General features: G+C 38.8%; 2 protein-coding genes, 2 long non-coding RNA genes and 1 pseudogene across 7 annotated transcripts; 2 read left to right on the plus strand and 3 right to left on the minus strand.

Annotated features, from left to right (window-relative positions):
• Positions 1–1245: 1245 nt before the first annotated feature.
• On the minus strand, positions 1246–3426 carry LOC136265570 (uncharacterized). 4 transcript variants are annotated; one of them, XR_010705600.1, is made up of 5 exons: positions 2999–3426; positions 2326–2950; positions 2084–2266; positions 1941–2030; positions 1246–1542 (listed from the first exon to the last, which is right to left on the minus strand). It is a non-coding gene; the product is annotated as an uncharacterized lncRNA (long non-coding RNA). The 4 variants fall into 4 exon arrangements; XR_010705602.1 differs by having other exon boundaries at positions 2326–2623; positions 2672–3420; XR_010705601.1 differs by having other exon boundaries at positions 2326–2623; positions 2668–3419.
• A 5635-nt stretch (positions 3427–9061) lies between these two features.
• Positions 9062–9455, minus strand: LOC136265571 (uncharacterized). The gene is made up of 2 exons (XR_010705603.1): positions 9241–9455; positions 9062–9194 (listed from the first exon to the last, which is right to left on the minus strand). It is a non-coding gene; the product is annotated as an uncharacterized lncRNA (long non-coding RNA).
• Positions 9456–11457: 2002 nt separating this feature from the next.
• On the plus strand, positions 11458–13220 carry LOC136265569 (cytochrome P450 3A24-like; annotated as a pseudogene).
• Positions 13221–13664: 444 nt separating this feature from the next.
• On the minus strand, positions 13665–16214 carry LOC136265567 (85/88 kDa calcium-independent phospholipase A2-like). The gene has a single exon (XM_066060441.1). The coding sequence runs from the start codon at positions 16059–16061 to the stop codon at positions 13797–13799; it is 2265 nt and encodes a 754-aa protein (XP_065916513.1). The 5' UTR covers positions 16062–16214; the 3' UTR covers positions 13665–13796.
• A 47-nt stretch (positions 16215–16261) lies between these two features.
• On the plus strand, positions 16262–24079 carry LOC136265568 (prostaglandin G/H synthase 2-like). Its single transcript, XM_066060442.1, has 9 exons — positions 16262–16358; positions 16422–16535; positions 18971–19114; positions 20573–20716; positions 21725–21987; positions 22391–22637; positions 22734–23020; positions 23367–23511; positions 23570–24079. Exons 1-9 carry the CDS (start codon positions 16304–16306, stop codon positions 23941–23943), a joined length of 1773 nt encoding a protein of 590 aa, XP_065916514.1. The 5' UTR covers positions 16262–16303; the 3' UTR covers positions 23944–24079.
• Positions 24080–24690: the final 611 nt, after the last annotated feature.

The following is a 24690-nucleotide window of genomic DNA, read 5'->3' on the forward strand; positions in this document are numbered from 1 at the left end:
AATTTGCAAAATTTTCTGTGGGGAAATGCCCCCAGATCCCCCCTAGATAGAGCATGCTCCGCATGCTGAGTGTGCTTCGCACACTATAGCTAGTTGTGTCACTTTTCTTACCTAACCAACCATTATGTTAGCATCCCCCTTCTGAAATCCTAGATCCGCCCCTGAATCTATATGTTTCATAGACATCATCACCACCAAATCACTTGGTCTCGCTTAATGCATACTACACCTTTATGGAAGCATTAGTGTTGACAGACAAAGGTATTTGTCTCGAAGCATTGTGTGGATAATGCTGTTTGATGTAGTAAGAACAAGTGGCTCCAGGAAAAGGCTCAGTCAATTCAAGATGTTTTAGCCCACAGTAGACCTAGTGCTGTGTGGCAGCTGGCAGGGTATTCAAACTATATTTGTAAATGTTGGACTGGTATTCAGTCAACCTGGTGTTGTGGTATTATAGCTGTGTGTTTGATCTGGAATACAGATCTACTGTGGGATTAGAAACTTTGTGTATATGGGGAGACCGAGCACTTTGAAGGGGTTTTAGATGTAATATGTTCCTTTGAGCAGATAGCACTTGATGATGTGGATCAGTTGCCATTGAGGAGTAAGCTAGCTGAGCCTCCTAGGGCTCTTGGATGTCTTGCTGTAGATAAGGCTGGTGGTATCAACGGTCTATTGTCTGATGTTCTGAAGTGTTGTGGTGGGCCTTATTAGACTATATTCTTAAGCTGTTTCAGACTGTTTAGGAAGAAAGATGCATGCCCTTAGAGTGGAGAGATGCTCTGCTGGTCCCTGTGCCAAAGAAAAGAGACTTGTGCTGCTGTGATAATTGGAAAGGCATTAGCCTCTTGGATGTGATGGGTAAACTATTTATGCATGTATCGTGTGAGAGTACAGGTAAGATCGAGCTTGGAAGAAATAAAGCCAAGCTAATATGTTTTACAAAATCAATAATCTTATCTTAGTATTCCACATGACCATCTTATCCAGTCATCTTCAACCACCCAAAGTCACAGTATGAGATACATACAGCTAGAAGCCAGAACAAACACATACACAGTTAAAAAAAGGTTCTTTATTAAACACCCCAAGTTATCTACAATTGTTGTCAGGCTCCCCCTTAGGGTGTCCCAGTACACCCTTAAAGGAGTTTCAGTAACACTCACCAACGGTGTTCCAATAAACTTTAAGGTGGTATACATAACACCCCTAGGTGTTTCAATAACGTCTTTAGCAGTGTTCAGTAGTCTTACAATTTTATTAGGGTGATATTAAAAGAACAAGCATTGAAAACTGCTATACATAATGTATAAACTTAAAATTCATAAGAGTTTATTGCTCTATACACATTTTCTCCAGATTGGAATAACAGTCTCCAGTTGCAACAGCTACTCATCTTTGAGATTAAACACTTAGTACTGGAATGGAACTAGTGATGGAAGACTCAGCTACCCTCATCTTCAGGATTGCGTCCGGTAATAACCAGAAATGGTTCTGACTGACAATTCGAAACTGCACAGAGTCTACATCGACATCACGTCACTGCAAATGAAAGAATAAAAATATATAACATATAACAAGCATGACAATAGGTACATATTTCAAGGAACTATAGTCTTGGCTGTATACCGCACAATACAAAATTTTGGTGATTTTACTCGAGAAGGAATTTGGTGGATAATATATTGGCGAATAGTTGTGTCATATTCAATTTTTGGCGAATCAAAATCATTTTGCCAAATTAGCCAAAATTTCTCCCACCGTACAGTAAGTAGTACTGGACTATTATTGATTTTGGATGCCAAGAAGCACTACAGCCTATCTAGAGTTGTGAATTTATATGCTAATACATAATTAATGCTTCATGCAGTGAAACTATTAGAGGTTTTATATGTCAACCAAACATAACTTTGTTGAAAGTACACTACAGGTAAACATACCTCAAAATTCTTAAGTAAAACACTATCCTTGCAAACCATCTTGGATGTAACAGATGACAAATCAGCTTCCAAGTACACAATCAGTAACATCTGAGAAAATAAGACCTTGTTACATACATTCAGTATTCTTAATTGTTATTTACCATCTGGGTGGACAAAAATCATTAGCTACATTCACCAAGAAGTCCCAATAGCTTCTTAAATTATGGCCTGATCTTATACTAAAATGTTGACATCAATTTTGTTCTCCACATAGGCCAGTTGATAAAAATGAAGTCCTTTATATTGTCGTCAATTGGAACAGTTGCTTTAAACTTGTTTTGTATCTATATACCAAAAGAAAACATAATTTTCAAACTATAACAAACTATTATGGTACACTTACCCAAGTACTTGAGTGCAAAGAGGGGAATTTTGATCAATGACCTCTGACAAAAGTGGACATTCAGTCACTATTAAAGCCAGGCGTTCAGTAGGGTTAAATCCACTTATCTTCGAATTGTACAGTTCCTTTGCTACCCTCTTTTAATAGTTACCCGTCATGGACTGAATAGTGTCCTCATACTCAGCCATCAGAAATTTCCAATCCATTGTCGTTGGACTCCATTCTCAAGTTTTTTAGTTGGTTCATTACTGATACTTTGATCAATTTGTTTGCTACACCCTCCTCTGAATTCTTAACTCTAAAATAAACCAGTATATCAAGGTTTTACACTGAACAACATACTGACACAAGTCCACTGTCCATTGTCATCCAGGATCTAGCTGGGTGCTGCTTTTGAACCAGTTCAAGTTCTGGCACACCACATTGTAAGCCTCTGACTTTGGATGTGCAATGATGCATGTTCTTGGCATCTGAGCTATCTCCTGTCTGCCCTGCCAGTTGTCAAACCAGTGGAAATGGCCTCTAACATTGTCACGAGAATGTATAAAGTTCTACTGAAGATACCAGTCTCATTACGCTGTTCAGAAGTGAACACTTCTAATCGTCGCCAGTTCTTTCTTCACAGCTATAGATCATGTTTTATTCACGTCAAAGTTGCCAGGCCGTTACTCACATTTTCCCACTCTGGGCGCCCAAGCACTGACAGCCGCTGCAGCCGGGTACAAATCGTCTTCCACGTTCCCGCCGTCGATGCTGTTAAATTTTGGTACATTTCTTTACTATCGAAAGCTGCTCGCACGTTATCGTCTCAACTGCTTCTTTCGGTGGCCATATTACTGATATTGTGCACCTGGTCTCGCACCTGGTACACGCTATATAGTGCGCACTGCCGTTCAAAAGCTGGGCATTCAATGGAACACAATTGGATCGTCAAGTCATCACTTATTTCTTGGTATATTTTGACGTTCTGGAAGGTATGCGTGCCAACACACGGGCCTAGGACTGCAGGGAGTGTAGCTCAGTATCCGCTTGAATTGTCCATTGGCCTTGTCACAAACAACTTTCATTAGTGAACATGTGTTGACATCCATTAGTTCTTGCAATTTTAAAGGTCGGATCAAGTGTATGAACAATCTCGATAGCTGAGCTTGATGTATAAATTGAACTCACAAACAGGCATTTTGAATCACGTCACAGTGTATGATGATGACCACAAGGCTACCCGCCAGCATCACAAAGGAAAATTGCCTTCCATTTTGAACATGATATGGAGTCTCTTAATGATATTATTACATGCCCAGCTGACGACTGGAGTGATTGAAAATCTGATTATGAAGTAGCATTTAATGTGTAGCCTTGTATCAACACTGACATTACCATGCTTATATAATGGATTGCAATCGTATGGCTGACAAATTAGTACGGCACACAAAATTATTTACTTTATCGACTGCACGTATATTCATGCTCATATCTGTGACCTCTGCCTTTTTCACAGTGTACAATTTATTTTAGATGTCTATAATTGTACGGAATTGAATTATTATTAATGCACACTAAAATCAAATATACAGAATGTACAAATACTATTAGTACTTGTAAAAGCAGTTATTGACATGTACAATCTAGCAAGCTACAGTATGTTGATGGATTGAGCGTGGATATAGTATTGCTGATCTGTTCGTCTGCATGCTGAGCTCAGTGTAACATTGTTTGGGCTTCACTGTTGCACTTAACTAAATCAGCAACACTGTATGAGCTTATAATCCTATAGCATCACTGTATGGTGTGTAGACTCATTCCTACATAAAAAGAAATTCATTTCAAATGTATCAGTATAGAGTGTACAATAACACCTTTAATACACCCCAAAGGTGCTTCACTACACCTATTACAATCCAATAACATTATAGGCGTAATATAACACTCCTGGGTGTATATGTACACTTTTAAAGGTGTAGGTGTTCCATAAACACCTTTGTCAGGGTGTAACTGAACACCTCTGTTTTAACAGTGTATGAGTCTGCACTTCTTCCCATCCACCATCAAACTATGGAACTCCTTCTCAGAAGAAATTGTTAGCTTACTGAACAACTACACTTTTAGAAAATCATCCATATATTCAATCAATTGTATCTGTACGTGTACGCTATACTCAATTCTGAGTCCTGTACATTAAAAATAAATAATAAGTGAACTACTGAAATTTCAGTGCAATGGACCTGTAGTGATCTGAACCCCAATGTTCATGGACAATTGTAAAAGTGTTCAGATGAGTTAACTCTTCAGATAACTTAAGCCCATACATGCTCTGCTAAAATACTCTAATAGAAATTCAAAATACTCTAATAGAATAATCATTTCTAATTTCGGATATACAAGGTATGGATAACTGAAGGTCTATTGTACTAAAAGTTGTATAATGAAAAAGTTGACTTTCTCTATCTACATGACATCTAGGTAACATGCAATCTTGTAACATAGTGTTGGAAGGTGCTTGACATAATTAAGTACTGCTGTAAATAAAGCTACTGCAGAAATTTTACCAAACAACTTTTGCAAGGAGACATATGAGGATTCAGTGCACAGAACCAACATTTAAAAAAAGCTTTTAATACCATGTACTTATTATTAAAAACCATATCATGTAATAGCAGAAAGCAGCATACCTGGAACCGTGTAGCTTGTTACATGGTACATTATTTTTATGTTTATGGATATAGTCAACAAAGCTAAACTACAACTACAAATAGCTATGGACACCACCATGACAGATCTGTGTATATACTTTTAGGTCAGTACATAGTATATGAAAGTCGCAAATACCATCACCAGCTACAGTGACAACAGATCCGTCTTGCATAACTCTTTAACTATTGATTACAGTGTAGGTGTGACCATGCAATGCAGCAGTGTATTAGCAATGTTAATTGAGAAGATGAAACTGCATGTCATAACATGTAGAAGAGTAGATACACATGCACACACACATGCACACACACACTATGCACATATGCACGCACACGCGAGACAGACAGACACACACTGTATGCATTCTTCACAGCAACTATATAGGGTACAAAATGTTTCATAGTTTTATAGTTATAATTGGCAGACCCACTGTAAAATCTGTTTGCACTTACAATAATGATATAGTGGAACCCTTCTAAGATGGACACCATTGGGGAAATTCATTTTTGTCCTCTGTAAAGAGGTGTCCTTAGTTAAGGGGTGTACAAACTACTAGTACTATTTAGTTGGGACTTGGACAAATGTCCACTATAAAGAGATTGTCCCATGATTCAGGGGTGTCCTTTAAAAGGGGTTCCACTGTATGATATCAATGTACAAAGCTTAGTTATCAATATTCACAATTAAAAGTTGACTATGTACCATACATGCGGTTTACTATATACCACCATCAGTGCACATCATGACAAAACATTGTAGTGATTTGGCTTTGCTCCTTCAGCATTATTTGTTATCAAGTGAGTTGTGTGTCTAGTTTTTCAGTGCACTTTTGTAAGGAATAAAGAGAACAGGATATATGTCAGTTACAGCACACTTTCAAGCATAACTTGCAGGGATATATAGAGAAGTCTAACATTTTTAATGGATGTTGAGATTCTGCATGCATTTATAGTTTGACAAGAGTGACACCATCAATTTGTGCTGGTTTGATGGTTGTACAAATTACCCGTACAAGCACTGCACAACTACAGTAACCATTACTCACATAACATAGTAGCAAGACTGGATAAAGCTAGGGCGATCCTCTCAGTCTCAAATCAGTTAAACATTCATTTTGATACATTTTTAGCACCACAAGTAAAACTAAGGGATCGTACAATGACCCTTCAGATGTTTGGAAGTGCTAAGTGCTATCCCACTAGAGACCTATCAGAGGGTTATATGGTAAATTCAAGGAATCAGAAACACTCTGAAACCCAGTGTCGGCTTTATCCTCCAAACATGCAGTCTAGGCATGTGCTAAACAAGCTACAACAGATGGGGTCTATTTTTTCTGCCGTATTCAACCTAAAATGGTTATATTATGCATGCCTTGAATACAACCATAGTGAAGTCATCCTACAGCATGCATGTTATCTTATTGGTTGTATTGCTATTGTTCTTATGGGTCCTTATGGGATGTAAGCCAGTATAGAGTGTAACATTTACTGGCCATAAGAAGAAACCTATACACTTTGTCCTACATCATAAGGGGTCTTGGGGCATGCATCCCGGAAAAATGTTCAAAAATACAATTAATCTGGATGTATATTTATTCAATAATCACAGTAGCAGCCAAGAAAAAAGGCACCTGATTGTTCGTTCTAATAGAGTATATCTCATTTACAATACCCCATTCCATTCTAATTAAGTCATCTACAAAGAATTTATCCAAAAGAATCATCCAGTTTGATTGCTATAGGGCTGACGTTGGGGTTGTTGGGTTGAAACATGGCCAAGGAGGGTAAAGGTTCTCAAGTACAAATACGTTTGAAGCCATCCTACAGCGTGTCCTTATTAGACGAGTTCTGGGATACAGAGACAACTTAATTATTAGTTTCTTGTCCCTGTCCTTTCCTTACTGCATCAAGGATTTTTTGGAAGAGTGCAGCTATCCAGTCAATAAAAATAAATGAATAAAAATCTGCTCTCCCACACTTGTATTTTGAGTACTGGAGGATGATAAACTAATAATTGAAGTTAAGTACACAGTATCATTATGCTAGTAAACTATTGCTCAGGAATCCCTCTCCATGCAGGATGAAATAGAAAGTTAAACCATGCATATAATAAATAGCCAATTATAGAACATACTTAACACATCAGGGTGATGTAGTAAAGATTCCCATGGTCACAATGGTGTTCATTAGCTAATACCAATTTACGCCACTAATCAAAGGAAATCAAAGTTGAAGAATATTAGCAGTGTTAATGGCACATGATGTTACTGAAAATTTCATGCAAAGAATTCATAGCTACATCAAATGTGTGTGCAGTATTGATCATGAAACCTCACAAAGATGCTAACCAATTTAAAAAAAATCAAAGTACCATGTTTGAGGTCATTTATATATAGACCATGTGTGATCTCAGGTGTGGTCCGGTAACAGCCAGGAATAATTATATCCAAGTAAGGTAAGCCAAATTAGGCACACTTCATATATACACTTAGACTACTACCTAAACAATTAACAGTATCAATATTATACCTGTACTGTCATGCAGATTATACCTGTACTGTCATGCAGATTATACCTGTACTGTCATGCAGATTATACCTGTACTGTCATGCAGATTATACCTGTACTGTCATGCAGATTATACCTGTACTGTCATGCAGATTATACAGTGGTGTTGTGTACTTCCATACATTTACATGAAACTGACAATATTCTGACTGCCTGGCAGACTCCTGTAAGTGTTCGAGCGTAAATCGGATAACTGCAGGTTCAAAGCTGCAGGCCCAGTCATGGATTTTTTTCTCCATTCTTCTGCAACTTTTCAAACACATTCAATGTAACATTTTAACAGGCTGTAGGTGTCCTACAGACCTTCAGCACTTGTGTTGTAAATCCTTAATAACTAAAAATAAAAATGATTTTTTCTACATAATGTAAAAACAAAAGTCACAATACTGGTTGAAAACTAACTCTATAGATCTACCACTACAAGCTATACATACTACAAGCTATACATCATGTGTATACAACATTGTAGGTTACACCTGTCACATTACACACCTCATGAAGTGTGTACAAACTGGCCACATCAACAAACTAATCATACTTGAAATATAGGTTAGATATTATGTAAGGATGTGAAATCTGAATTTCAGGCACAATTGAAAGTTCTCAAAGAAATTTATCTACCTACTCAAATACAACTGATACTCAGTGCATATGTAACAAATGTGCAGACAAGTGCTGCCCATACATACCCTACCAATAATATAACAGTTCCAAGGTAGTCTATAGCTACCAACATTGAAAAACTATATGACCATGCATACTGAGAAGTTAGTATATAAAAATAATTGTACACAGAGGAAGAAAAGTTCTCACGTGAGCAGAACTTGAGTGTATTATAATATATATTTTTATTTTTGTAATGTTATCTGCATGCCGTATGGTGTGTGTAACTATTAGATCTTGCATCAGTTCACGTTGCTGCGAATCCATCGTTTTCTGTACTTCTTCACTAATAGACACTCTATTCTTTTATGGCACTACTTTTATTAGGCATATTTGATCCAGCCATGCACAGTATCAGATATAACAACGGAATCGTCTATTATGGTCTATGCGTCTTACCTGCATGATCTAAATTAATTACGGCGCGCGCAGGTACACCGAAGCGATTCCGCACATGCGTAAGTGTTAACGCTTGTACTGTACAGGGCAAATGCAATAAGTCGAGGTAATGCCACAATGGTGAAAATAAAAGGCTGCTGTCACCACAACGATTCAGTATCCATTACCATAGATAGTATATTCTACGTAGAATACAGTACTGTCATTACACCGATTTTCTTTGTTCTCTCAACCATAGATTTATAGTGGCGTATCTAGACTTCTTACTTCACCCGGGCACTGGGTGGGCAAGCCACTCAGCCACATGAGCATACACATGCCCATCTTCATATGGACATCAATATAACATCTAAAATGTGTTGTGCATCACTATCTATGTGCTATACCTACACTAACTGCATGCAAAATAGCTAAGATCACTAGACACAAACATTGACTACTATCGTCTTCTTCACACATACAATACAGCAATGCATAATACTCGAGACTTGGATTTAAAGCACCAGGCACTTATACGATCACGTGACAACTGTGGACCAAGTAGTCAACCTACAAATAGAATAAATGAAAACAATGACTAAACAAGTACTTATACCTTTGGACTAGTCAGTAGCTAGTTATCATCTACCAAGGCATCACACAGCCATACGGGGTGCATGTCTCAAAACTTGCTCGCGTCTGTTCACATCTGAATTTTGAAATTGCCTTAGATCTAATCTTAATTGAATGGGCGCTATTCACCACACTATGAAACATTCATTCAGTCCTTGTCACGATGCTGCAGTTGGTAGTCACATGATCTTCTTTCTATTAAGTGCCTTACATTGGAAATACCACAATCGAAACCAATTCAAGATCGCCGTTTCTCCTCTGCAAAGAAAAGCTTGATTTTACGTGGATCAGCGTAGCGTAGGTATTCTTTACGATCATTAATATTCAACACTGATGGTGAAAAGCATTTACCAGGGCACAAGTCAAATTAACCAGGGCCCAGGCAGGCCCGGGTGTAGATACGCCACTGGATTTATAAACCCCAGGTAACTGGGGTTTATAAATCTGTGTCGCAACAGTGTTTCCTGAAATGTTTCCACGCATGCGTAAGTGTTAACGCGTACACAGGGCAAATAATATGGCGTCTGATGCAACAGCCCGAGGCAATAGTGCAATGATGAAAAAGCTGCTGTCCGGCAACGACGATTCAGTAACCATTTCCTCGGCTGGTAGTTGTATTAGACGCCATATTTGCCCTGTACTGCAGTTTTCCAAGTTCTTGTAATGTAAAGGCCACTCCAAATAAATTCTCTGTTTCCCGTCCACCGCCCGCATCTGGTTACTGCCAGCTCTAAATATTCCATAATTCCGTTATTCTTCCATTATTTTCCGGTTATTCTTGCATACTGATAGACTCACTTGAAACAGTGTCAGCAGTGCTATCAAGTCAGCACAAACGTCGCGTTTGTGTTATTTTTGCAACTTACTAAGGAAGGAACAAGCGTAAGCTTGCTTTTATGCAGCCTTTTTGGCTGTTCCAGGCAAATAATGGCTAGTCTCGCGTGGCCAGACCGCTTTTTTCCGTATATTGGGTGGGGAAAAAAGGGTCTGGTGCAACTCCAATAGCTGTTTACTTCTGAGCCGTCCCCACATTCCGGGGACGCTAATTGAATAACATTGGTCACAAAGGAGGTGCCATGACGTCAGTAAGTTAACTAGAGATCTGTTTATCCTTTAAACGAATCTTAATTTGCTCCGATGTCTCTTTTATAGCGTCTTGAAAGTGAAAGTTAATCCCCATCGTGTAACAAGACTCACAACCGGAGCAGGAGTGTAGGAATAATTCGTAGTTTTACTGACGTCTTGGCACCTCCTTTGTGACCAATGTTATTCAATTAGCGTCCCCGGAATGTGGGGACGGCTCAGAAGTAAACAGCTATTTGGAGTTGCACCAGACCCTTTTTTTCCCACCCAATATACGGAAAAAAAGCGGTCTGGCCACGCGAGACTAAATAATGGCTTGAAAGGCTAGCCAATCTTATAATGAAATAATGGAAATGGACCGCCCGCCCGCATGCGAATATGCCAGTGTCCAGGACGGGAAACAGAGAATTTATTTGGAGTGGCCAAAGCATCATGCACTATACAAACATACGTGCGCGGTTGTTTCACATGCAGCGGATTTTCAGTGACGACTACTGCCTCACAGGACTTCAAGCATGCCTACGCATACAAATCGACAGCCTCAGAACACTACAGGTGTAGTTAAAGAACTGCGCATAGTCGCATATACTGACACAATATTAACGCATGACGCTTTGCATTGCAAGAGCTTGAAAAACCGCAGTACTGTACACTCGCTATACAGAGGTTTTGAGGTTGCTTGATAACGATTTCTTCGCGCATGTGCAGTGAACAACCAATGAAATTCGAGGGCATGATTGAATTCCACGGAGTGTAAATTCCATTGGCTGGATCAGTTGCACATGCGCAATTCGATAGTACAAATACTGATCAAGCAACCTCAAAACCTCTGTAACACGTATACGCATCATATAACGCATGCGTGGAATCGCTTCAGGAACACTGTTGCAAGAACAAAGAAAACCGGTGTACCTGGGCTTGTAGTTGTATCAGACGCCAACACTTACTCATGCGTGCAGACGCTTTAGGAACACTTGCAAGAATGATGAAAACCTGTGTACTACTGCAATCTTACATGACCGTCACTTTACGGGGATTAAGGCGGCGCCCGGGAGGTCATTGCAGTCTTTTGAAGCCATGCAATGCATGTAGCTAGACTATGCATGACCACAAAATTGGTGGTTGTTTTTTTCAGGACAGCTTGTTAGACGGGCACTGACATATAGCTAATCTGGTCGGTGAATTGTCAACTATCTGGCTTAGTATAGATCAGTGAACGCGAATAGCTATATGTTGCTGCTGCTAGTGACGTTATTGCTTTGTTCCTTCATTGCTTGGTTGTTTTACGTACATTATTACAAGCCTTACTACGTCATAAGGAAGACACTACGGCTATCTGGACCACCACCGTTCCTGTTCTACGGCAATTACAAGGAAGCAGTTAGCTTGGGATACCTGGAGAGTAGAAAGAAGTGGGTGTCCAAGTATGGCACAACGTTTCTGAACTACCTGGGAATAAAACCAGTTGTGGTGACTCAAGATTTGGAGATCATCAGATCAGTGCTGGTGAAGAATTTTGACCAATTCATAAACAGGGCCTACAATCCACCATTGTTGAAGAGGCAAAATGAAGAGACTGTACCAGGTCTATTGTTCGCACGTGGAGAGGTTTGGCGGAGAATGCGGCATATACTAACTCCAATGTTTAGCAGTAAGAAGATTAAAATGATGTCACCACTGATCCAAGAAAGATGTGAGAGTCTTAAAGAGATGTCATCAGCTAGCATCAGTGGAAAAGGTGTAGATGTGTGGAAATGGTTTGGGCAGTTTACTATAGAAGTGATTTTAGTAACTCTATTTGGTACAGATTTTGACACCCAAAGAGGCGATGATAATCCCTTTGTCAAAGCTGTTTCTTCTGTATTTCAAAATACAGCCAATGAAGCAACACTTGAAAAGGTACAAATGATATTATCACATTTTCCCTGGATGGAATGGGCATTGAAAAAAATCGGAAGGCAATCTCCAGCAGCCAGAAGTTATGATTATATGGAGGACACATCTTTGAAGATAATGGAAGATCGCAGAAAGAGGATGCCATTTGATAGTCCACCTCAAGACTTGTTGCAATTACTACTAGAAGCACACAAGGAAAATGAAACAGGAAGGAAAAGTCCCCTGAGTAATGAGGAGATCATAATGACCATTATCACCATCTTATTAGCTGGATCCGAGGCAACAAGTTGTGCATTGGGTTTTACACTGCTTATCTACTAGCACTTAATCCAGATGTACAGGATAAGCTTACTAGAGAAATACAAGACTATTTTGATGCTAATCCAGATGCCTCTCTGTATGATGTAGCAGAAAACGTGGACTATCTTACAATGGTACTTTACGAGTCATTGAGGTTTTACCCACCTGCTCCTAGAACCAATCGGGACTGTGACCAGACATGTGCTGTATCTGATAACCTGGTGATACTAGAGGGAGTGAATGTAAGCTTTCCAATCTTTTTAATCCACCGCAATCCCAATTACTGGCCTAATCCAGACAAGTTTGATCCAGAGAGGTTCAAACCAGGTGAAGAGTCCTATCCTCCTTTTGCCTTTTTACCATTTGGAGAGGGACCACGTGGTTGTCTTGGGAAACAACTTGCATTACTGGAGGCAAAGATGGCTCTGGTGTCCATCTTAAGAGATTTCCGATTCAGGAAGACAGTGGACACTGAAGTTCCTCTTAGTCTGGGTGTTGGATTTTCAATGTTTCCCAAGAATGGAATTGTACTAAACATTGTATCAAAGTAAATGAAATTTGTAGTTTTGTAATTAGATTTCCTTTGTTGTTGTACTCGCATACTCTTTGTTGTATAGGCCAAAGTTAGCTACCAAGTCGCTATGATATTACGTTATTGTTGCACATGAAAGTTAGAAAATTATGTTGGTCACCATGTAATACATTTCATTGTTACATCGGGCAGTGAACTCCTCAGTAGTATTACACCCCAAAAGGTAATTAGTTATAGTTTTGTGTATAGGTGGTACATATATGGCTTGCAGCATCAATTGTACCATGCACTTTCATGTTTTGCTTGCCAGCCCCTAGTCAGGTTTGTTTAATGTACATCTCTTATATAACTGGTAAGATTCAAGCAGGTTGATCATTGTGGCATATATATGAACCAAGGCAGCAGTATGCCTGCTATATGGAATGAGCATGCAGCTATTAGCCAGTCATGTGATGCAATATAAGAATATTCCTCAAGTTTATTCTTTGAGACATAGTATTCACTGGGACTTATTATGTATATATACTCAACAAAAGTTAGGGTTCTAGTGCTGGTTATCTAGCCAGTGTATGCCTCATATATAGACTTGCAGTGAGTAGTTTCAACACCTGCTCTATGAAATAATTACAACAAAACATGTAGCTATACAGAGCATGAAATTATATACTGTACATGTGTACATGATTAATGATTGCTACAGTCAGGTAAGATCATTACTAAAGTCATTACTAATTACGTATTCCATGGGAAAGCAAGTTCGAAGCAATGGTATCGATATCTTCCACATTCTCCAGCAGGTACATTGTGGACTGGTACAGCATATCAGCAAGAATTTTCATGTCACTTTCTGTCAAATCGATGTTTTCTCTAAGGTCAACTGACAGCCGGAAATAAGTGGCTCCTATAGATTTGCACCATTCTCTAGCACGCTTTACCTCTTGCCCAGATGTTACAGTGGACTGTGCTATGAAAAAGCTCAAGATGTTTCCAGCTGATGACAACAGACTAGGAAGCTTTAGAAGAGCTTGTGCAGCATTTGCAAGATTTGGAACAAAGACACCAACATTATCAGCTGTAGTAACTGGAACTTCTCCAGTGCCAAGGGAAACCACCATAGATATCTTGACAGGTTTTTTCTCTCTTTGTGCTTGTTCAAGTATTTCTGTCATGGCATCTAAAGTTGGATTGTTTGCCATGCAACCGCCATCTAGAAACTTTCCGTTGAAGGATGGAAAATAGAATGGAGCAGCACTTGTAGCAAGACTTGCTTCATATGCCTTCATTTCACTAGGTCCCTTCTCATTGTCTCTGGCTTCCCCATAACTAGTCATCAGATGAAGCTTTGGAGGGTTGCGATCACCAAGAGAGGTAGTGATAATTATTCGAGGACCCTTAAGGTCGGACATCACAGCATCCTCCCCATATGCTTGCATTGCTGAATATGTTACTATATCAGCAGGAAAGGTAATTGGTCTTGTACAAACTTCACAGGCCACTTTAAACAGTGATGCTCTGGTAGCCTCTAATGTAGCATCAGAGGCCAAGGACAATGTAACAAGACCTCCTGCACTTGTTCCAGCAATGTAGTCAAAGTATTTATACAGTGGACCACAGTCTGGTTGAAGTTCTTTCATCCTTTTATAAACTGCCATCAACGTTTGAGTATGAAGTAGCCCACGAGTGCCACCCCCATCCATGGCAAGGAGGAAAATGGAATCATCAGAAATGGTTTTTGGAATATAATTATTTGACAGCTTGGATCTAGCCTCATTCATTTTCTGAACTGTATCTCTGACAACTTTCGCACAGTCTTTATCTGTCACTAAATCAATAGGTTTTTGTTTCTTCTTGTCTTGCAAACCAATTTCAGCTCCAAATGAGATTAGAGCTTTTATAATGTGGGTATCATTGTTTTCAGCAGCAAAATGGAAAGCAGTTTTACCAGTTTCAGGATGTTTTATATCTGGATCAGCTCCTGCTTGAAGGAAGGTAACCACACTACTTATTTGTTTAGTACGAGTGCAAAGCATCAGTGGTGTATACCCATCCTTATTAGACATGTTTAATTGTTTCACCAGTTGCTTTTTTTCATCAGATGACTCTCTCTTTAGGAAGTTATCTTTTCCAAAATGAGCTGCACCAATACTTCTGGAGCTCCCACTCTGTGCTGCCAAGTGAAAAGCATTTCCACTATCAGTTTCCATTGATACATCAGCTCCGGCCTTTAACAGTATGCTAACTGCTTCGGGACTGTCTTTTTCAAAAGCTGAGTGTAATGCTGTTTTTCCCTGCTTGTTAGTTTTGTTTATGAATTTCTTTCTTTCTTCTTCTGTCATCTTCTCAGTAGCTTTAGCTGTTACCTTTCCAATGTTTTTCGCAGAAGCAGCTAAATGCAACGCGTTGTTTCCCTTCGTATCTGTGGCACCAAAGTCAATGTGATCGAGTAGCGTATCCAATGCCGCTTCCTTTATATCGTCATCATTCTTCAGAGCGCCTAGAGTAAGCGCATTGAGGACTCGTACCCAGTCAGGATGTGCGTCCTCGTCACTTTGCATCAGCTCAAGAATATCGTGACTGATATCAGTAGGATCCGTTGGAGAGGGGACAATAACACCTTGCAACAAGTCCCTAGTTAACACTAAAGTGCAGTCATCGATCAGTGGCTCCAGGGTGCTGCAAATGTTGTCGAAGGCACCAGATGCTTCTTGGAATTCTGGGCTTTCAAATAGAACGAAGGTTCCAGTTTCCTTAGTATATGGGTCGCATTGGTGTAGGATGACGTTGTAGTCCTTCTTGAAATTGAAGAAACTTTTCCAGTAGGAAAAGCTGAGGTATCCTCCAACGTTTGTATTAACTTCCCATAAGCCTATCTCTGAGGTGACAGCGTCTTCTGTATCTACGTCGACGTCGGACGGTGGATATTTGACACCTTTGATACACTGTGCAGGTGGTGAATTTGGTAGCTCATCCACGGTTCGAGCAACGTACGGCATTTTTAAAATTAATCAACTTTGTGAACAGAAGTTAGCAGTCCGACCTACCTATACGCATGGACCTTAGGGTCCATCCAACTGATGAACCAAATTACAATGATAGCTACAAATAACCGGCATCCACGCGCATTCCTATAGCTAATTAGCGCGCAATCGGCTAAACTTGGCTTTTTGTGGTTATACAAATTCGGTAAGCGAGTGTAAACATGCATATAAACGATGACGTCACAGAATGACCAAGGATGAAACTGCTTGGGATCACGGTGTTTGTCTCGCTGTGCTTTTCGATTTCTGCTTGTAAGTACCTAGCTAAAATGTGCTAACTGCACGTTGCGTTTAAGTACCGCTTCTCATTTGCAGATAACCCGTGCTGTTCCTTTCCTTGTCAGCACAATGGAGTGTGTGTTGGTGATGGAGACGAGTACTCTTGTGATTGTACTAGGACAGGCTACTACGGGAAAAACTGTGAAACACGTAAGAATTATTACGAATTAGCTATATAGCTAGCTATAGTGGCTAGCTGTAATTACATCGTGAACTTGTCTTTGTGTATGTGACGTGCAGCCCGGATACAGTAGCTCAGTATAGCTATACGCAGTGCCTGCAATATAGCCATGCGCGTAATCTAAATTTCGATGTTTGAAGTATATTGCTTGAAATCGTCACGTGTCACTGTCTCATAGCTAGCTACATCCGACTTTTTCTGTTGTGCTGCCTGAGAGTGAGTGCTACTTCTATCAGTTATAGCTATGTCTTATTATAACATCACATGGTGCATGCCAGTGTTCAAGTTAAACTCATAAAGCTGAAGGGTCCATGCATCCTTTGTTGCCAATGCAGCAATGCCGGTGATTTTTGAATCGGCAGTGCATGTTGGTTCATCATATCCAGTTCATCATGTCCAGTTCATCATATCCAGAAATATGGTGATGTTGGTCTATTAGATCATCTCCACCACAGTGTAAGAAAACCCATATAGGTTTGTACATGGCTATTAAAGCTCATTACTTAATGAACATATAAGTGTACCAGTATTCATACACCAATGCATATGTTGTTAGATATTGCAAATTGTCACGTAATGGACTTGCATGTCTAGTGAAAATACTGCAAGTATACCATTAGAAATCCTATGCCACTTGAGGCATGAATTACATCATGTGGTATTTATTAGCCACCAACTAAATTTTTGCATCCTAACGAGTATGCAGTCCATGATCAATTTCGTTTTGAACTTGCCGTACATTTACAGAAGCATATGTTGTTTTCCTTTCTAAATTAATAATTTGGATGGATACATACATCCACAAAAATGTATACCCACTGTCTGAATTGCCTTCATAAATTTTTAGCTTAGCTAATACCTATGGTTCCATTTATCCACAAGTTGTACATCAAGGAAAAATCGCACTTTGTTATAACGTGATGCCAGACTTCACAACTTGTTATAAGCATTATATATGTCATTATGCCCAAGAAGCTGGTGCATCACACCCGAGGGGTAGCTAACGTCTTGGGACTCTTGTACACTATCTGAGAAATCCATTTATAAATACATATAAATACATGAAATATTTATTGAAATAATGCAGAAATATGTGTTGAAACACTTAAATATTGGGACTCTCGTACACCATGTTGGGTTTTTGTGTGGGCGCTGGCTACCCCTCGATCACACCAGTGTGTTATTGACAGGAAGAACAATAATGCAATTTTCATGGATATGATGCCTTTATGAAACAAGACAAGTTTTGCTATGGAAATGCCCTCCACCTTCATTACTCCACATACCAAATTTAAGCAAAATCATTTCTGAAATATGAGCCTTCAAAACTAGGCTTAATTTCTTCTTTTCTGAAGAGAACTTTGGTGTGAAGTTTGGGTTGAGTATGATAATCAGTCACAGTATTGTAAAATAAAACCGACCTACATGTTGTCGCTCCTATATTGTAAATTGTTCATGGGAAGAAGTTGAAATTCCATACAAGGATATAGGGTAACTATTAAACCTCAAACCTTTCATAGTTTGGAAGAAATTAAGAAAAAGACCAGCATGAAAATTAACAACTGCACAATTGAGTTTAGTTAATAAAAAACCATTACTTTCCATACCTACCATATGCAGGCAAACTGCTTAAAGGAATAAGTCAAAAGCTGGTATAATTACCACAGTAAGGCCTTGCAATGCAGTGGTTTTAGAAGAATTGGGTTTTAAAATGCTGAGTTTGTAGGGTCCATAGCAGCACAATCATCAAAAGAGTAACGACAATGCAAGGTTACCTGTATGATAGGCGGTTTAAAATCCTGCCATAGAACTTCAAATAGTGGCAATAAATTATGGTGAAATTTGTGGTATTGTTTGTGTTGCTATGGAAATGAAAGAATTCTGTAATGTGAATCTATGTGTAGCAAGTGCACAATCAAGATACTCTAATAATGCAGTCATCCTATTAGAGCAGTCAGTTACTTACACCTATTAGAGCAGTCAGCTGTTTAGAAGTCACCTTGTACAGAGTTCAGCAGATATCAAGTCAGCCTGAAAAGAGTTCAGCTATACACATCTATTTTGCATGAATCCATATATCGTATTAGTAAACCTATGAAAACGAAAATCCAACGCACTTCAGTGTTTGGTGTCAGAGCATACGTGTAGCTAGTGTGTGTGTGTGTGTGCGTGCGTGCATGCATGCATGTGTGTGTGTGTGTGTGCGTGCGTGCGTGCGTGCATGCATGCATGTGTGTGTGTATTGTTGATGTGAGAAACTCAAGACAGCAGCTTGCTTAAAATTTATAATCGAGCTTTAAATGATTGACAAAAATTTTTCACTTTTCCAGCTCCTGTTCATACAGTTAGACTATTCATGTATTGTTACTGCTATTGTTAACCTATACTATTATTGACTACACAGCATACTGGGGCACATGGTTACGAGGGCTGATCAAACCTAGTCAGGAGACTGCCAACTATATCATGACACACTTCTCTTGGTTGTGGTATTTTGCAAACAACATTGGCTTCTTGCAAGACATGGCTATGAGTTATGCCTACCATTGTGAGTGAATTATAAGTAGCTTTAGTTTATCCAATCATACAGTAATGTAGTATTGTATATTAGGGGTTTACACTTTCTCACAAAGAAATATTGACCTGAAACCAGCCTCACAATACCTGCATGGCACCTTGGCAGTATTGGTTACATATAACAGAGCCCAAAAGTGCCTTCAGTACAACCAGAATTGCAGTTTTTTATTATTATTTATGACTAACTGACTGACTAATTCACTCACTCACTCACTTAATTAGCATGCTACAGGCTTGATCTTTTACTGCAAGATGTTGTTTCAGCATGACAGGTGCCTTTTGGCATGTTGTAGTACATACAATGCATGTATCATGGGCTTACCTTTGTCACTCCTTTTTATTCCATTTCTCTTAGCTAACACTGCAAGGTGTCGATTTGCAATAGCATGTTCCTATGCTTGTAACTATAATGACTGGATTGATTACAGAGGTGCTTCTTGTATTATTCTTCATTTTTAACACTACTGAACATAGCTGAAAATGAAGTGTAATGGCCACCTTTAATTGTTGAGGTGCACAATCAGATGAACAGTGAGTCTGGTGACATTTTTTTTTCTTTTGATGTGGTATCTGCAGGTTCAAAATTAGGAGTTTTAATTTTGATTATATCATAGAAATAAAGGTAGAGAAACAAGGGAGGTCATTTACATCTTAAGATATACTAGTGAACATTTAATCCCTAATTCAGTATAATCATGTTATCTATTTTTGTCTACTCTTTGAATTTTCACTACTTCTCTAGCAAGAATATTTGGCTACATCTACTTAGCTCACATTTTTATTAATCACTTACACTTTGTGGTTTAGTGCTTAACTTAACACTTCATACTTGCTACATTTCACACCTCACCAACTATGCTTTGTAAAATTGGTTGATCTGTGTTCTTTATTCCAAGGTATGCAGTTAAGTTTATGGCTTCTCTGGGGTATTTTGTTTTAACTGCTAAAACCATGTTTCCAATGGCTCCTATGTATTTTAGCCTTCTCTTTCTACACATGTTACTCAGCATGTGGTGCACAGAATTAGTGACTACTACAGAGCTTCATGAACTTTAAAGTGCCTATAACCTCACAAAAGAACTGTCATCTCACCTGTTTTAACAGTTAAAAACAACAGGCACACAGATGATATCATAAATAAGTTATCAGCATTACTGCATGACTATTATAGTGGTCCCAGTACTATCCAACAAAGATCAATTATAATAGAGTGGTTCTATATAATTTATGAAGGAGCTTCTAAAATTCTGAATCACTAATTGCTATGCCAAAGTAGCTATGGAGAATTAACAACTAATCAAAAGTTTTCAAAATATAAAAGAGCCTATGAAAAACAGGCTTTCATGGTTAACTTGGAAAACTACACAAAATGCCGATAGTGTACTTGCATGCATACTGGAAAATTAACTTGTTTTATTTATGTCAACAGCTCGGATCAACTACATTCGTATACCTCATGTCCACACCAGTGATCACGAGTATGCCACAATGGAGGCGCACTACAACAGATCCTACTATGCCAGGACTCTGCCTCCAGTACCTAAAGGTTGTCCCACTCCTTTTGGAGTGGCTGGTAAGAAATGTTTGGTTTGGTATGAACACATGCCTGTTGATTCTGTACATCAGCGTGCTGTTGATACTGTACATCAGCGTGGTACATCAGCCTGCTGTTGATACTGTACATCAGCCTGCTGTTGATACTGTACATCAGCCTGCTGTTGATACTGTACATCAGCCTGCTGTTGATACTGTACATCAGCATGGTACATCAGCCTGCTGTTGATACTGTACATCAGCCACATCAGCCTGCTGTTGATACTGTACATCAGCGTGTGTACATCAGCCTGCTGTTGATACTGTACATCAGCCTGCTGTTGATACTGTACATCAGCCTGCTGTTGATACTGTACATCAGCCTGCTGTTGATACTGTACATCAGCCTGCTGTTGATACTGTACATCAGCCTGCTGTTGATACTGTACATCAGCCTGCTGTTGATACTGTACATCAACCTGCTGTTGATACTGTACATCAGCTTGCAGTAATCCAATATAGTTAATAATATTAGGCCACCTATATGTTATATTTCAGGTCCCCCACCCGCATTGCTATGTCTCATTGCTTAAATTTGGTCATTATCATGCAGGGTTTCACCATTATTTTAACATCTCTATGTTTATGCTTGTATCAAAGTAATAAACTAACTTGATTACATAACTATAACTTGGCATAGAGGAAGGTAGGTAAGATGTGCTGAAGACTCAGCTTAATGTCAGTAAGGAGTTAATTAACCCTTTCATTTCTTAAGACAGTAGGATAGTGATCAATAATATTCTAATAGAGCATTCAGTTAACTAGTAAAACTGTCAGGTGCATGTAAGATTGCAATGAATAATGAGCCACCCTCCCACATTGTGATCTGAAACATAAAATGAACATTAAGTGGCCTTATATTGTACTAAGGAATTTGTTTGTTATGAAGTCCAAAACGGTTATGATTTATTTAAAGAAAGTTGATAATTGAAGAACACCATGACTGTTGTAACACAACAAGATAGTATATACTTTGCTATGATTTCAGGAAAGAAAGTTCCACCTTCTGCTGAAGAATTAGCTGAGAAATTTCTCAAGCGAACCGAGTTCATCACTGATCCCCAGAACACTTCTTTGCTCTTCACTTTCTTTGCCCAACACTTCACTCATTGTTTCTTTAAGACTGAATACCATAGACATCCTGGGATGACATGGGGACAACATGGTGTGGACTCTTCACACATATATGGTCAGGGTGGGGAGAGAGAGAGCAAATTGAGAACTTTAAAAGATGGAAAAATGAAATCTCAGGTAATACCACACACACACGCACGCATGCATGCACGCATGCACACACACGCACACACACACTCATGGGTAATACTTGACTACTCAAATGGTATTAGCTGACTAGAAAGTATTGATGACAAGATACTTCGGAAAAGTATCCTTATAAGATTTTGGCAAAAAGAAGTTGGTTATTAGATATAACTAACAGGTTTGTTTTCTTTTTGAATGGAAAAAAACTGATGGATTTCAGTTTGGCAAGACCATTGGTCTGCCATATATATTCTTGCCATAGACATAGTAATTCATTTGTACAAAACTAAAGTTGGTTTGGTTATTAATGTGGTTTTGAATTTGGGACTTGGAAATTAAACCTAGAAACCATTCAAATGTTTGTGATGAGAAAAGACATTGTATTTATGACTAGATAATTAATGGAGAGGAATGGCCACCATCTGTAAAAGATGCTGATGTGTTTATGCAGTATCCAGAGGGTGTACCAAATGAGAAGAAGTTTGCTTTGGGTCATCCGTTCTATAGCATGCTCCCTGGGCTATTTATGTATGCTACAGTTTGGTTGAGAGAACACAATCGAGTGGTCACCATTTTGAAGAAAATACACCCTAAATGGGATGATGAGCAATTGTTTCAGACTGGAAAAAATATCATAACAGGTGCGTGTGTGTATGTGTGTGTGTGTGTGTGTGTGTGTGTGTGTGTGTGTGTGTGTATGTATCACTGTTAGTCTATGATTACTTCTGTACTGGCAGCTGAGCTGATTAAAATTGTGATAGAAGATTACGTCAACCATTTGGCTAACTACCATTTACGTATCATCTACAAACCAGAGATCCTTTTTGGTGAAAGCTTTCCATATGACAACCGCATTCATCTAGAGTTCAACCATGTATACCACTGGCATCCATTCAGTTCGGATGAGTTTAACATTAGTGGAACAATCTACACAATGGATGAAAGTCTGGGTCATCCTGAAATTGTAGTGAAGCATGGAATGAAGGGTTTTGTTGATTCATTCTCAAGAAGTTTGGCGGGAAAGGTATTAGTAATGGGATTTTATAGCTCTATTTGTATATATTTTAGTACAATGAAACCTCATTAATATAAGGCCACCTTAGGGACCAAAAATTTGGCCTCAATAACAAACTGGCCTTATTAATGAGGTCATAAAGCAAATAAACTGTGTTTGGGACTTACTAGGGGTGGTTGCCATAATGAGGTGATCTTTTTGCTGCTAAGTGAGATTTCTCTGTACAAAGGATTTTGATGCAACTGATTCACATCTTGCTTGTTTTCTCTGCCAGTGAAATAGCTCACTCATATTTGTACGTACACAATAAGTTGTACGTGTCCATAGTTTTTGCCATTCAGTATTATCTGTTTAGATGTCCCATCATAACCATGGTGAAAGAACACGAAAAGTTAGTGTTGCAGTCATCAAACACCAACGAGAGCTCCGTCTTCAATCTTACAACAACTATCGTAAGAGATTTGATTTACACCCTTTTACTTCTTTTGAAGAAATGACCGGTTAGCTAGCAGTTTATATTTTATTTTATGCAGATATAATAATAATAATTGATTATAGGAGATAAGGAGATGACTAAAGAATTGGAGGAGATGTATGGAGATGTTGATGCAGTGGATCTATACATGGGAATGTTCCTTGAAAAGAATTTAGATACTGGTCCGTTTCCCATTACACTTTTAGCTATGGGCGCTCCATACTCTATTAGAGGACTGTTAGCCAATCCTATATCTAGTCCTGAGTACTACAAGCCATCTACTTTTGGTGGAGAAGTTGGTTTTGAAATTGCCCAGACAGCTAGCCTGGAGAAATTGTTTTGTCAAAACATCAAAGGAGAATGTCCTCTGGTCAAGTTCCGTGTTCCTACAGACCTTGCTCGTGAAGCTAGAAAGAACTTGGAGCAGGCAAAAAAACCTCGCCATGATGAACTGTAACTTATGTAGACAGAGCGAATCAACATACTTTACTGATATCAGCTCATTGTACTATTTAGAGTAGGTGTTAGGCAATAACTATAAATGTGTTACAAAAATGCTGTGATTATTCAAACTCAAACAAATTAAACCAGTGAACAAAGAATCTATAATTTTTTGGTATAGAAATCTTAATCACACAAATTACAGTGTGGCCTGCACGCCGGTCAATAGAAAGACAACAGGGTTGTAACTCAAATGGATCTGGATGTGTTTATGGGGGACATAGTGTGGTTTATTAAAGCAGTGAATATGCATGATAATACCCATACTGAAACTTAGTATGCATGAACACTATACAGCCAATCAGTAGGTAGCTGGATGCATTGGAAATCATTCACGGAAGAAAATAGGTGCATTCATGAATATTTTCTTCCCTATCATAACTATCTTTTGTAAAAAATCTACCATGAATGGAAGAACTTTCAACCATGTATTTTACAAATAATTTTTACTTTACTACTTTTACAGAGTAACTTCACTTAGTGACCACCTCTTTAATAAGACCACCTTGTTAGTAGATAGCTTATGTACTTGATGACCTAATAAGGTCAACCCCAGGGGTGGCTCTACTAATGAGGTTTCACTGTAATTCAATCTGATTATTTACCTTTTTGTACTACAGTTGATTTACTTTCACACTAGAACATACAGGTGGTATTGTTATATAATTGAATAGCTTAATTGGTCATGCATAATGGCACAAAA

Source organism: Dysidea avara, chromosome 9, assembly GCF_963678975.1.
Source record: "Dysidea avara chromosome 9, odDysAvar1.4, whole genome shotgun sequence".
Classification (NCBI taxonomy): domain Eukaryota; kingdom Metazoa; phylum Porifera; class Demospongiae; order Dictyoceratida; family Dysideidae; genus Dysidea; species Dysidea avara.